Source organism: Halichondria panicea, chromosome 1, assembly GCF_963675165.1.
Source record: "Halichondria panicea chromosome 1, odHalPani1.1, whole genome shotgun sequence".
NCBI lineage: Eukaryota > Metazoa > Porifera > Demospongiae > Suberitida > Halichondriidae > Halichondria > Halichondria panicea.
This window is the reverse complement of record NC_087377.1, coordinates 13,415,726-13,430,808: the sequence shown is the minus strand read 5'-3', so window position 1 is coordinate 13,430,808 and position 15,083 is coordinate 13,415,726. Positions and strand designations below refer to the sequence as shown.

The window sequence follows — 15,083 nt, the reverse complement described above, 5'->3', positions numbered from 1 at the left end:
TCTAATAGCGGGTGTCACCATAATTATATTAATTAGTTTTTGGAGTACACCCATTATAATGTTGGATAGAGTTCAAGAAATTGCCATTCATTAATTCTAAGGATTGTTACTGGCAAACTCACATGTTCCCTGGGACAGCATGGTTACGTATACTAAAGGCATTATGCCATACCTTAAAGTGTTTCATTGTACATCTTTTTTTGTTTGGCTATTTCGCAGACATAATAAACACTTGGTCCTTATAAAGTAATGGCACTGCCTCTCCCATGTTATTTAAAAGTGTCTAGATACTAGTGCGCATGCGCAAACTGCTTAACTACAATACAATTACTTGACAACGGAGACTGTATAATTTACATACTAGACGAATGGCTGCAGCTAATTGACGCTAGTGTGGCAGCACACGCACACTCAGACACACCTCATAATTACCATGCGGTATCATCTATACAATGCAGTATTAATTATTCAAATCACGAAAGAAAGTATAATTTTATAAATATTGTTCGTGTGATACTGAACTAATAATTTATTACGGTACAAATTAATGTTCATTTACAGCGAGTTGTTCAAGCTATTTAAAACTGGGACAAACTGAGTGAGTGCTCAAAGTTATAGCTATTAAAATTAATAGCCATGTTCGGTAAAATTACTATAACTATGTAAGGCTACATGACGCTCATGCTTTCTTCTAAAGAAATATCTGACAGAAAGCAATCAGTAGTTAGGCCTTTCAAAGGGCTACAAAATAACATCGTATGAAATTGGGTAAACCATGTTATGAGTACTCATAACAATAGCTCATTTTCACACAATCTCTTGTGCCGAGATTTGTACATTTATATGCCATATAAAGATTCGTTAAGTTAGGCTTTGTGGTTCTAACTCTTCAGGAAGTCCTATACCCGAACTGCTTCGTGAAGCTATACTCACATTAAGGAAGTTCAGGAATTAAAGTTTTCCCAAACTATTTTGTGAAGCTACACGAAATGGGCAAATTTTTTAATTAGGCCTGCAGCAGCCACATAATTATGTGCTATATGCCGAAGTATTCCCGAAGCTATACCTGAAACTTTTTTGCAATGTAACGTAATTATATAATACAAAGCTCATTGGAGTAAGAGCAGTAAGATAACAACTGCCAATAATTATAATTAAACCAATTTGTGGCACGCATTTCAATGTATTTGTTGCTTGGAAACCAAACAATATATTCCTACTTTCACTAGCCTCCTCACTGTAAGCCAATGCAAGGAGCTAATCCAAACTATATCTTTCCAGAACCACCTATCAATCTAAAGACGATCAATGGCTATACTCCCTTGCACATAGCGTGCGTGTTTGGACACATACAATGCTTAAAGCCCTCTTGAAAGGGCTGTTAGCAAGAAAGCATTCCATGTATACTTCTGGATTTTGTTGAATTTTCCATTTAGTTCCCTGCTGTATGTGCTGTTTCTAAGCCTTCACAAAAAGCATCGATCAGGTGATTAATTTATTCGTCGGATAAAAACGCATTGAAGACAATGTTTGCTGGTCATTGGTGTTTTCCTCGGCCAATCCTAGCAACTTGCACATTGCAAATGTTTTATCCGGTTTTGCTATATAGGATTGGCCAGGAAAATCTTTAAGAACCTTCATGCATGGAAATAGCGAGTGCATGGGGTTAAATTTTTTACACTGACAATGTAAATGACATTCATAACATAAATGTGGGTTGAATCATCACCACACCACACCTATTCGTAAGAATATTCGTTACATATAAGCTGCATGATATCTAAATTTATTACAATTAACTGTTAGTGCTATAAGAGGCAAATGGCATCTCTAAACCTACTTCAAATGCTTTTGGCACTAATTATTTTTGTGTGTCTTCTAAACTGCAATTTTGCACAGTTCTCAGCAGTTTGCAACACTCCAGAAAACCTTCAGAATAAAGTGTGTTGTCCTAACAACTGCAATCGTGACAGAGGTAGAGGAGATTGTGTGAACGTTACTTCAACAGCATATGATCAATCTGATCGTGCTGATCAAGAAATTGTCGCAGTTCTAAGAAATGCACCGAATGTTTTGCAAAAAGGAACGATTGATAGCAGATATCTTTGGCCGACGATGGTGTTTGAAAATGTTTGTATTTGCTCAGGAAACTTCTATGGCGTCGATTGCAGTGAGTGTGCATTTGGTTGGTCTGGAGAAAATTGTGAAAATAAGACACTAGTGGTTCGAAGAAGTTTTGGCAGTCTATCGAGTTCTGAAAAGGAAAGTGTTACGAACGGTATGCTCATGCTAAAGAGTGAAATGGGTTATTGGAGTGTTGTTACTGAAGAGCCACCAACTGCATCTGGCAGAGTTACACTGCAAGATGTTTCTACATATGATTTTCTTGTCTACATACACCACCACGTGTCCCGAGATGCCTCGAAGGCATGTCAAGTACTTAATGGGGGTATAAATGTTGACTTTGCACATTCTGGGTCAAATTTTCCAATCTGGCACAGAACATATCTGCTGATCGTGGAAAGAGCACTTCAAAGAGTGCTAGGCAATCCTGACTTTGGCTTACCATACTGGGAGTGGGAGAGCAATGACCTTTCGGTATTTGATGAACGATATTTTGGAACATTTTCATCAAGATCAGGAGTATACCAAAATATTGCAAATGGATTAAATTGGAAAACGGTTTGTGATATCACATATAGACGAAAGACTGAAAACGATGAAATAGCTTATTGGATAGAGGAAAATCCGACTTATTGTACGGAGTATTGGGCTCCTTGTGACCCTATCAATGATTTAAAGAGTAGTGCAGACAATCAGCTTCAAAGAGGGAATGCTGAAACATACCTACCAAATCCACGTGAGATTCAAATAGCGATAGCTGCCCCGCAATATGATGTACCAAATGTTAACGGCAAGTATCGTCAGGACAGTCCACGAGGTAGTTTTAGGAGTAGACTGGAAGGTTGGAGTTTGATGTGCTCAACTTCCGACTTGTGTGTTGGGCCTCAGGTGTCGTCAAAATTTCAACGATTACATAATAATGTTCATGATTGGATACATGGGCACATGAGCGTTCCACCATCTGCCGTAAATGACCCTGTATTTAGTCTGCATCACAGCAACATTGATCGAATTCTTGAAAGTTGGATGCAACGCTTTTCATCTGGCAATCGACCTCCATACCAACCCAACAGTGGGGGTCATATTGGCCATAATTTGAATGACTATATGGTACCGTTTTTTCCTCTTATAACACCGAATGAGCAATATAGTACAAGTGAGAACTGGGGGTATAGGTACGATTCTCTTATCCAGGCCACTCTGAGTGATAGTGCTATACCAGACTGTAACTATGATCCACAAAACATTGGAGAATGCCATGTATGTACTGCTGATACTCAATGCACTCAAAATAAGATTAACGGAAAGTATGAAACTTGTGAGCTTTCGACTGAAGATATGAGGGTATGCTCGGCAATTGAGCCAACAGTGAGGCCTACTCCGGGCTCAAGTTCCAAGATGCTTAAAGCTAGCTTGCTACTGTTCCTGCTCATTGCCTTCCTCACGTTGGTACTCGAAAATTAGCGAAAGGCAACTTTATAATTATGTGCTGAACTGAGAACCCACATAAAAAGTTTAACAATGGCATAGCTTTTTGTAGTTATAATAGAATAGCCTCTTTCGCTGTACGTATAGATCTAGATCTGTAAAAATTTTCATTGATCCCTAGAGCCCTTTGAGTTGTCTTGATCACACACCTTGAATGCAACTTGAACACATAACTGAACTGATTAAAAAAAACATAGACCCCAACCATCTGCAGGGCTGTGACAGTATATGCATGGTGAAGGTATACGCATATTCTACCAATGATATATATGTAATGTTTAGAGTATATAATTATAGATAATGGACGAGACACTCACCAGTCAGTCGGATTATTGAAGATACTCAGTGGCATGATCCCCACACGACACAGTGACCATAATTGCTATTATATAAATGTTAAATTTATTAGTATAATTTTAGTGTCGCCGTGCAATTGCGATCAGTAACACGATGTGCATTAAAAGGAGAGGTGTTGCAGACAGTCACAAAAGGAAGTCAAACGATTCCCATGTTGGAAAACTGACAGTTTTTCATCAGCAGATACTGAAACTGGCAGTTCGTCATCAGTAGTTTCCAGTGAACATGGTTTTACGTCACTCACTGAATATTGAGGTTTATGCAATGTCATTATAGTCCCAAGTCTACTGCATGTATATAGCCGTTTTGAGCATAATAGGGACAGTCGAGCATAATCAATTTTGATGCCATAATTTGAGAATTACAATGGGCACTTTGTTCAACAGCACTGCCAAACATGATGTCTTACAGACTTACTGCACAGTAGCAGGTCCTTATATGCATGCCTGATGGGGGATCTGATCTAAAATTTATAGTTTAGTAACTTGTTTTCAGATCGTCAAGCCAAAATAATATCTAGTTATAGATAACTATAATTATACACAGTCAGCTGTCTAGTGTAATGTTACAACAATTGTATCCAATAAGGGTACCGTGAAATTACTGAAATATTTGAACGTAATGTCACTTTCAAAATCATATTGGGGTCAGTTTCAAAAGGATAAATTTTTGCTGTCACTTTCAAAAGCATAATTGGGTAGTTTAATTTAAAAAATAAGTGCATAAAAGAACAGCATAATGGGTGAAAAACAGTAAAGTGTACCTATGCACCAAGTCTAAACTGAACCCTAAGGATTTTTATCTATCTTAGTCTCGACAGTTAGAAGGTTAATTGCATTGCTGACTAGACAATCTCATGATTTAGCTGTTTTGATATCGATCTGTGTTTCACGATAACATTTTACTTGTTGAAGCTAGCAGAATCGTGCAAAGCCATGTGGTACTCCATTGACAGCTAGCTAGTCACAGATGTGTGTAAGCAATGTAGATTATGACATTTTTCTGCTCTAAAATAATTATGTATTTTCTCTGCATGTATAAACAGTTTCAAATCGCTGAATAGGAGAGTGCATGCTCAAGAGACACCTCCGAGCTGTTCCTGCATGGACTCTATTAATTTTATGGACTAGGATTTAGTGAGACTGTGTAGAAACCATGTAAAAGACTCCCTATACATAATTATTATCCCACTATACTAACACATGCATTTTTTATGCGGAAATAATTATCATGGATTTGGTTTGCCCAAATTTGGTTTCAAACAAGACTTATATACCATGCACTCCGTGAATGTATACTGCTCAATCAGCTTGCACTCACCTGTTCTATGCATGTGACTACACAGAGAAAAAAGACGTGCTGATTTAGCACAGAAAACCGTGCTAAACGAATGTCTCCAGTTTTAGCACGTTTCCTGATGTGCTAAACCGGCACATGTGCTGAATTCTAATGTGCTGAAACAGTTGTGCTGATTGTATTGTGCTAAATCACATTAGAAACAACAATACATCAATAATTGTATTAAACAAACGATGAGGATATAAAAGTGAAGGTTTTTTTAAACATAGTTAGTTAACCATAGCAAGTCTGCCTCAGTTCACTGCAATTGTAAGATACTGCCTTTGACTTCTCAGCATCACCTGCATGCGTGAATTAGTAGAAAAATATGTCACATAAACCCAGTAGAATTATAACCAAGATTAAAGTGCGTATAGATTAGGTACATAACATCAGTCATAGCATGAACAAAGTAAGGTTGTTCCACCCCCCTCTCGACTGATAGCATTCACTAGTCTGTTGACAGGAGGTGGGGTTATTCACAGTATTGCAATGAAACTTATAATTATTATGGGGCGAAATAAGACATCACTAACGTTTATTCATCCATTCATAGCATGAACAAAGTAAGGTTGTTCCACCCCCCTCTCCACTGATAGCATTCACTAGTCTGTTGACAGGAGGTGGGGTTATTCACAGCATTGCAATGAAACTTAGGGGCGAAATAAGACATCACTAACGCTTATTCATCCATTCATAGCATGAACAAAGTAAGGTTGTTCCACCCCCCCTCTCCACTGATAGCATTCACTAGTCTGTTGACAGGAGGTGGGGTTATTCACAGCATTGCAATGAAACTTATAATTATTATGGGGCGAAATAAGAAAAACCTTTGCTGTGATCAGGGTGTCATACAGGGGGGGAAGGAGGGATATCCCCCCTTTCAATAATGACTGAGTGTCCATAGCTGGGTATTGACCTTTTTTTTAGCAACACTTTCTGATTACTTTTCTCATTTCCCCCCTCTACTTCAAAATCCTGTATGACACCCTGGTGATCCATGACAAATGCCGAGTGCATAAAAAAGTACATGAGCCAAAAGCTAGCTACAGAAAGAGTCATAACTAGAGCACTAAAGTGCAAACCCTCGGCTGGTGACATGATTATAAAGAAACCAAAAGACTGATATAATGCAGTGCATATAGTGATGTTGTTATCATCATCATGCACAGCAACTCAGGAGCAATAAAACTAAACCAGACTGGAGGCATGCTGAAACATTTGAGAACAGGTAGTAGTACTATAAATATATGCACTGTGGATTAGGATCACAGCAAAGAAGCATGGAGTCTCAGAGAAGTATGGCTCCAGGTCCTGCATGGATCCCAGTCAGCTAAAGCAAGCTTTCTGCTTTAGTGACCCTGTTCCAATATTGTTCCTGGTATATACAGCTTTCTACTTTAGTGACCCTGTTCCATTGTTTCTGGACCTGGTACAGGATCACTTCAGTTATAAGTAACGCATGTGCAAGTTCTCTTCAAGCTACATTTTGCTCGCTTTTATTAGACAACGAAGCTTTAACACCGAAAGCTGCCACTATTAGAAGTACTGACTTGTTGTGTGGAGGCTACCCATGCTGTAAACGCAGTGCTAGAGCATCCAGGTAAGCAGACCCAGTCACAAGCTTCTTAGCTTTTGCTCGTTTTTATTTGACAACAAAGGTTTAACATGAAATTCTGCCACTATTAAAATTAATAACTTGTTGTATGAAGGCTATCCATGCTGTAAACGCAGTGCTGTGGCATCCAGGTGAGTAGATTCACCTATCACAAACAAACAAACAAACAAACTAGAGCACTAAAGTGCAAACCCTCGGCTGGTGACATGATTATAAAGAAACCAGAAGACTGATATAATGCAGTGCATATAGTGATGTTGTTATCATCATCATGCATGACTTGCACAGCAACTCAGGAGCAATAAAACTAAACCAGACTGGAGGCATGCTGAAACATTTGAGAACAGGTAGTAGTACTATAAATATATGCACTGTGGATTAGGATCACGGCAAAGAAGCCTGGAGTCTCAGAGAAGTATGGCTCCAGGTCCTACATGGATCCCAGTCAGCTAAAGCAAGCTTTCTACTTTAGTGACCCTGTTCCATTGTTTCTGGACCTGGTACAGGATCACTTCAGTTATAAGTAACGCATGTGCAAGTTCTGTTCAAGCTACATTTTGCTCGCTTTTATTAGACAACGAAGCTTTAACACCAAAAGCTGCCACTATTAGAAGTACTGACTTGTTGTGTGGAGGCTACCCATGCTGTTAACGCAGTGCTAGAGCATCCAGGTAAGCAGACCCAGTCACAAGCTTCTTAGCTTTTGCTCGTTTTTATTTGACAACGAAGGTTTAACATGAAATTCTGCCACTATTAAAATTAATAACTTGTTGTATGAAGGCTATCCATGCTGTAAACGCAGTGCTGTGGCATCCAGGTGAGTAGATTCACCTGTCACAAACAAACAAACAAACAAACTAGAGCACTAAAGTGCAAACCCTCGGCTGGTGACATGATAATAAAGAAACCAGAAGAGTGATAATGCAGTGCATGTAGCATGTATGACTAGCATGCGCTAGCACAGCAACTCAAGAGCAATAAAACTAAACTAATTAACAACGTACATGCATGAGACATGCACTATGGACTGGGATCACAGCAAAGAATCCTGGACTCTTAGACTAAGAGAAGTATGGCTCCTTCCAGGCTGGAGTAGGTATAGAATCCAGAGTCAGTCAACAACCAGTCACAATGCTACTTTCTTGACGGTATTAAATTGTTCCTGGTAAGGGATCACTTCAGCTGAAAATACATAATCAAGCCTAGCCTCGGTCCCAGGCCGATTTTTTTTTAATAGAACGAAGTTGAAAAATACGGCCTGGTATTGATTGTATCTGGGCGTGGCAGGAACCGGAAACAAAAGCAGTGATTCTTTACATTTTGTTTCCTGCTTTTTTTCTGTAATACTAAAGGTGTACGTAGAGGCATTTTACTCCCGTAAAAGTTACAGTAATTTAGCTCCGTGTCATGTTCTCAATTTATAGCTAGCTAGCTATGGCATGCAACGCGTTGTCTTGTTTGAAGCAAGATGGCCTCACTCTCATGGCAGAACAGGCCCAGGCTCTCAAGCTCCTGTTTGAGGGAAGGGACGTGTTTATCTGGTTCCCAACGGGGTATGGCAAGTCTCTCTGCTGTATCAGTTGCTACCCTTTTTAATGGACTACAAGCTAGGTAGGACCAAGGCTCCTCCTGTTGACAAAAGTGTTGTTCTTGTTAATTGTCTCTCCCCTTGTATCTCTCATCATGAGACTCATGATTGACCAGATCAGGAGTCTAAACAATAGAGGTGTTTCTGCTGCCATCCTCAGTAGCAATAAAGGAATCGACAAAGATTTGGTTGCCACTGCCAAAGAAGTGTCTTCTGGGAAGTATTTCCTGCTGTATACTGCCCCAGAGGCTGTTGTTGAAGACCACTGTTGGAGGATTCATTTTTTGTTGTACCACAAGTCAATTTGTTTTATGTACTAAAAAACCACGCCCAGATCACGCCCAAATACAATCAATACCAGGCCTAGTAGGCGACCTAGCGTTCAATTGGAGACGGATCGGCCGGGGGTCGAGGCTAAATCAAGCCTTGACTACGTATTTTCAGCTGAAGTGATCCCGTACCTTGACTCAAGGCCACGTGGCAAGTTTAAGCTTCTTAGCTTTTGCTCGCTTTTACTCGACAAAGAAGCTTTAACATCAAAATCTGCCACTATTTAAACCAAGATACTGTTGTGTGAAGACTATCTATGCTGTAAACGCAGTGCTATGGCATCCAGGTGAGTAGATATACTCGTTACAAACAAACAAACAAACAGACAAACTAGAGCACTAAAGTGCAAACCCTCGGCTGGTGACATGATTAAAAAGAAACCAGAAATATAATGCAGTGCATATAGTGATGTTGTTATCATGTAGGACTTGCACAGCAACTCAGGAGCAATAAAACTAAACCAGACTGGAGGCATGCTGAAACATTTGAGAACAGGTAGTGGTACTATAGCACTGTGGATTAGGATCACAGTAAAGAAGCCTGGAGTCTCAGAGAAGTATGGCTCCAGGTTCTGCATGGAGTAGGATCCCAGCCAGCAGCAGGAGCTACTATCTATGCTATAATTCAAGCTTTTACTTTAGTGACCCTGTTCCATTGTTCCTGGTATATACAGCTTTCTACTTTAGTGACCCTGTTCCATCGTTCTTGGTACAGGATCACTTCAGTTATAAGTAACGCATGTGCAAGTTCTGTTCAAGCTACATTTTGCTCGCTTTTATTAGACAAAGGAGCTTTAACACCGAAAGCTGCCACTATCAAAAGTACTAACTTGTTGTGTGGAGGCTACTTATGCTGTAAACGCAGTGCTAGAACATCCAGGTAAGCAGACCTAGTCACAAGCTTATTCAAGCTTCTTAGCTTTTGCTCGACAAAGAAGCTTTAACATAAAAATCTGCCACTATTTAAATCAAGATATTGTTCTGTGAAGGCTATCCATGCTGTAAACGCAGCGCTGTGGCATCCAGGTGAGTAGATATACCTGTGACAAACAAACAAACAAACAAACTAGAGCACTAAAGTGCAAACCCTCGGCTGGTGACATGATTATAAAGAAACCAGAAATATAATGCAGTCCATAATTATAGTGATGTTGTTATCATGTATGACTTGCACAGCAACTCAGGAGCAACAAAACTAAACCAGACTGGAGGCATGCTGAAACATTTGAGAACAGGTAGTGGTACTATAGATATATGCACTATGGATTAGGATCACAGTAAAGAAGCCTGGAGTCTCAGAGAAGTATGGCTCCAGGTTCTGCATGGAGTAGGATCCCAGTCAGCAGCAGGAGCTATAATTTAAGCTTCTACTTTAGTGACCCTGTTCCATTGTTCCTGGTATATACAGCTTTCTACTTTAGTGACCCTGTTCCATAGTTCTTGGTACAGGATCACTTCAGTTATAAGTAACACATGTGCAAGTTCTGTTCAAGCTACATTTTGCTCGCTTTTATTAGACAAAGAAGCTTTAACACCGAAAGCTGCCACTATCAAAAGTACTAACTTGTTGTGTGGAGGCTACTCATGCTGTAAACGCAGTGCTAGAACATCCAGGTAAGCAGACCTAGTCACAAGCTTATTTAAGCTTCTTAGCTTTTGCTCGACAAAGAAGCTTTAACATCAAAATCTGCCACTATTTAAACCAAGATATTGTTATGTGAAGGCTACCTATGCTGCAAACGCAGCGCTATGGCATCCAGGTGAGTAGATATACTCGTGACAAACAGACAAACAAACAAACAAACAAACCAACAAACTACTATACCCGTGGCCGCCCACGCGCCTCGGGTAACAAACAGACCAACATACTACTATACCCGTGGCCGCCCACGCGCGCCTCGGGTAACAAACAGACAGACTACTATACCCGTGGCCGCCCACGCGCCTCGGGTAACAAACAAACAAACCAAACGACTACTATAACCCGTGGCCGCCCACGCGCCTCGGGTTAACAAACTAAACGACTACTATAACCCGTCGCCGCCCACGCGCCTCGGGTTAATAATTATAATGCAGATAAGACCAAGAGGAAGAGTACGCTACTCCAATAGACTGTACACAGGAGGCAAACTCACTAGTGCATGTAACCACAGCCACTTGAGATACAACAATAACAATAACAATGCTGATAAGGAAAAGCAATGAATAAAATTAGTGGTAATCATCACTAACGTTTATTCATCCATTCATCGCAGATTAATTTTAAGATTTTACAGTTTATACAACAGCATGTGGTTGTGATGTAGGTTAGACAGAATGCTTACTACGGTTAGTGGGAGTTGCATATTCTTCCTAATGAACTCTCATTATAGTCGTTTTTACGCACAATTAAGTTTGCGAGACTATAATAATGCAAATGAGTTCTTGTTATGCTATTATAGAGCAGCACATCAATATTCGGGCCCATCAATTATCTCATATAGAGAGCAGATTGAGAAGTTGTCTTCCACCGACAATACTCGTTGTAAGGGCTAAACAACAAAGCTTAATACGAAAACTGCGTTGTCCTATATAACATGTAATTAGATAGAACTGTTAGCTGAATAGGAACAGCTACAGCTGCAAGGCCGGCAGAGACAATATGCTACAGGTGGCAGTATAGATTTGCATTAATTAGGAGGGTGTGTGGCAATCGAAAATCGTTTTGTGCGCACAAGGAAATTTGGGATTTCCGTAGCAGCAATTTTTAACTTGCAAAGTGGTAAATATAAAGTCCCCGTTCCGTTTACGTAGTAAGTGCATAATACACTGATACAGCGCAAATTAAACACTAAAAAGGACGCTCAAGATAAGAGCTTTTTTCTGTTGTTAAATTTACTTTGGCCACTCATGCAGCTATAGTAATCACGACATTTTGCAGCTTGCTAGCTTTGCTACATGTAAGTTAGCTATAGCAGTTATGCTAAGTAGTGCAGTGAATGGTGCGTTCTATTTCTTGTTAGATCTATGTAGAACTATAGGCTAAGCATAATTTAGCTGGGATTGTCGCTTTGCATTCAAGAACACAGCACACCGCATTTGTAAAGTGCAATGGTATATAGCAACAGTACAGTAAAATACGCTTTTAATACAGTATCAAAACGGAAACGCTTTAAACGTACTACGTAAACGGAATGGGATAATTTATTATTTTGACCGCTATATACGTATATAGGCAGATAACTATACTTGAAAGGGAACTATACTTGAGAGGGGCTTTAAGTCAGATAAGTATGGTATACTGTTGCAATTGTTTTTTTGGGCGAAGCCACTATACCATTAAATTAAAACATTGTGGCAATACAGCAGCATAATAATACATACCTCCAATTGTGTCAATACTTTACAGTGGTCTGGTCATACAAGGGTGTCCAGTATAATGCTCTCTCCAACACGTGTCACTTTCAACATCATCCTGCAATATGTCAATTCTTACAACAATAATTATAGTACCTTCAAAAAAGTACGACCACCATTTTGAAAGAACTTTAGATGTGAGAGGGAATTAGGCGTATTTTTGCGAATGGCGTGGTTTCCCTCTTGGCAGTTGGCGTCTCACAACTATAATGTACACGTGATAAGCAGTAGATCTAGTATGTACAATAATATAAATGTACAATGTACAATATATATTGAAACATAGCATCAAGTATGTATAGCATATAGCTAAGTAACTATAGTCTAGCTACGATACTCGAGGTGACTAGGATTGTCTCTTTGTTTGTTTTTTTGCAAAACGTATACTTGCAACGTGCAACGGTAAATTGCAACGCTTTTAATACAGTGTAAACGTACTGGCGTACTACATAAACGGAACTTATATTGACCGCTTACTGCATCTATACAATAATAGTGCAACGTATGCTATGACAAGTACAGTCGAAAACGGCAGTGGTTCTTGGTCAGACATGCATGCAATGGAACTAAGCTTTATGTGTTAACGAATAGCTATAGCGCTCCGAACATTCACCGGGACCAGAGTAGTCTCACAGTAAAGAAGCCAGAACTCAAGCGTGGCTGTATAGTGCGCATTTGATGTATCAAGCTTTCTGTATTTAGCTAGCTTCACTGCATGTGTGTACAAGGTTTAATTTATACTTCTTAGCTTTTACCCAACTTAGCTTTTTACCATTTGAAAATCTGTCAAAACAAACAACTTTTTTTGCTGAGGCTATCTATCCTAGCTAGCTGTAAACGCAGTGCCAATGGCATCGAAGTGAAAATACACACACAAACAAACACACTTACTATACCGTCTTTTTTCTAATTACAGTGCCGCTAAAGATTTTCAGTGGCGCACAAATAGAACAAGAAAAAACCATAATTCCAGTTTGGCACTTATAATAATTATTATTTAGAGTGGTGCTTAGCAACGTAGAGTACTATAGTATAGCTGTTTCCACAAGGCTATCAGATCAGTTGTACATGTAGCTACTAGCTAATTGTGTATATATCCTATTGCTATAATTATGCTGAATTATTATAATAAAAAAAAAAAAAAAAAAAGTTGTATGTACATGTAGCCTCGAATTAAGGATGCGTTATTTCTAATTATGTAAGCGCTAGCAACTTGGCGCTTAATTTTTATGTGAATTTGGCCCTTCAATTAGAGTGGCGCTGTAATTAAATAACTCACTTATTGTGCTATGAAACTTGGGCAATAATTATAGGCTTCAATTGGTCTCCACTTGCACTTTGTTTGAGCCCCATTCAACCTTTTACTTGCTTGTCCTTCCTGCATATTATATTGTAGAGTTATTACAGGTTAAAGGATTTTAAAGTAGAGGGGGGAAATATAAGGCATTCTTTTAAGCTAAAAAAAGTCAACTGCATGTTATTTCAATACCCTGGTTAGTATACAGGCTATAGATACTCAGTCATACACCATTACTAATACCTGAATGCACATTTTAGGGGGGGGGGGGTTGGAGCCAGAGGGGGATACTCCCCCTGTGTACTGTATGACTATGGAACGCCGTTTGCGACAAAATTCAGGCAGAATCTGATAGGCGTGTGCATCCAATATAAAATCGATTTTTGAAGATCGATTTTTAATAATCGATTTTTTACAGTTGATTTTCGATTTACACGTGAACGATCTTTGACAATCGATCTGATAATCGATTATTGAAATTCGATTACAAAAATCGCAATTGATTGATATACTAGCCTCGAATCCAGGCCGATTAAAATGGATTCAAGGCTACAGTTAGGCCGCCCTTGAAACTCAGAACATGCACAAACTCCTTCTCCGCGACCTGGAATCAAAGCTTGGCTTGGTTAGCTATCTCACATGATAGACTATAATGCAAAAGCGAAACATTATTGTTTTTTGGAACCATTAAAAGGAGGGCCATAAGTCACAGTAAAAATCATTAATTTTAGAACTGTTCAGTTGGTGCTATCTTATTTAGTTTCTTCGTGCACCCATTTTTGTATGCTTTCTCGCCAGCACTGTTTTATTTGGCCATCTTGTGTGTGCTTAGAGAAAGAGCTGAGAAAGAGTTTGGTGAGAATAGAAGTCATGAATAGTGGCTTCACTTCAATACAAAATTTCTCTAAGGATAGTATCACGTGATACAGCTTTAGACAGTGGCCCCCCAGCCCACCTTCAGAGCAGTTCTAAAATCGATTATTAAAAATCGAATTTCAATAATCGATTATCAAAAATCGATTATCAAAAATCGAATTTCAATAATCGATTATCAAAAATCGAATTTTAAAAATCGATTATCAGATCGATTGTCAAAGATCGTTCACGTGTAAATCAAAAATCAACTGTAAAAAATCGATTATTAAAAATCGATCTTCATAAATCGATTTTATATTGGATGCACACGCCTGCCTATCAGATTCTGCCTGAATTTTGTCGCAAACGGCGTTCCATATATGACACCCTGGTACAATACAATAGCTGTGCAATTACATTGTACAGATGCTCCCCTGTGTACTGTATGACACCCTGGTACAATACAATAGCTGTGCAACAGCATGTTGAGGAAAACTTACCTAGTTCCACAGTTTTGTCAAACAGCTCTCAAACCATGTCTAAACTCAACTTCTTTTTTTCTTTGCAAGAACAGCAAATAAAAAAAATGTTTGTTGCTATGCAGCTGCAGCTGCACACCTGTTGTACTGCATGCCCTTATTTGGTACTGAAAACAGCACACTGTGCTGAATTAGCATGTTTACCTGTTTCAGC

At 39.2% G+C, this 15,083-nt stretch overlaps 1 protein-coding gene and 1 long non-coding RNA gene across 3 annotated transcripts; one reads left to right on the top strand and one right to left on the bottom strand.

Annotated features, from left to right (window-relative positions):
- Positions 1-1,786: 1,786 nt before the first annotated feature.
- LOC135348298 (L-dopachrome tautomerase-like) lies at positions 1,787-3,734 on the top strand. The gene has a single exon (XM_064546482.1). It carries the CDS (start codon positions 1,822-1,824, stop codon positions 3,586-3,588), a length of 1,767 nt encoding a protein of 588 aa, XP_064402552.1. The 5' UTR covers positions 1,787-1,821; the 3' UTR covers positions 3,589-3,734.
- Positions 3,735-5,501: 1,767 nt separating this feature from the next.
- LOC135350667 (uncharacterized) lies at positions 5,502-15,083 on the bottom strand. Of its 2 annotated transcripts, XR_010399227.1 has the most exons (5): positions 14,891-15,083; positions 13,518-13,616; positions 12,335-12,442; positions 12,206-12,296; positions 5,502-5,609 (listed from the first exon to the last, which is right to left on the bottom strand). It is a non-coding gene; the product is annotated as an uncharacterized LOC135350667 (long non-coding RNA). The 2 variants fall into 2 exon arrangements; XR_010399226.1 differs by lacking the exons at positions 13,518-13,616; positions 14,891-15,083 and having other exon boundaries at positions 12,335-12,871.

Coding starts and splice junctions, on each gene's coding strand:
- LOC135348298 (XM_064546482.1), top strand. CDS start 1,822: ATGGCATCTCTAAACCTACTTCAAATGCTTTTGGCACTAATTATTTTT.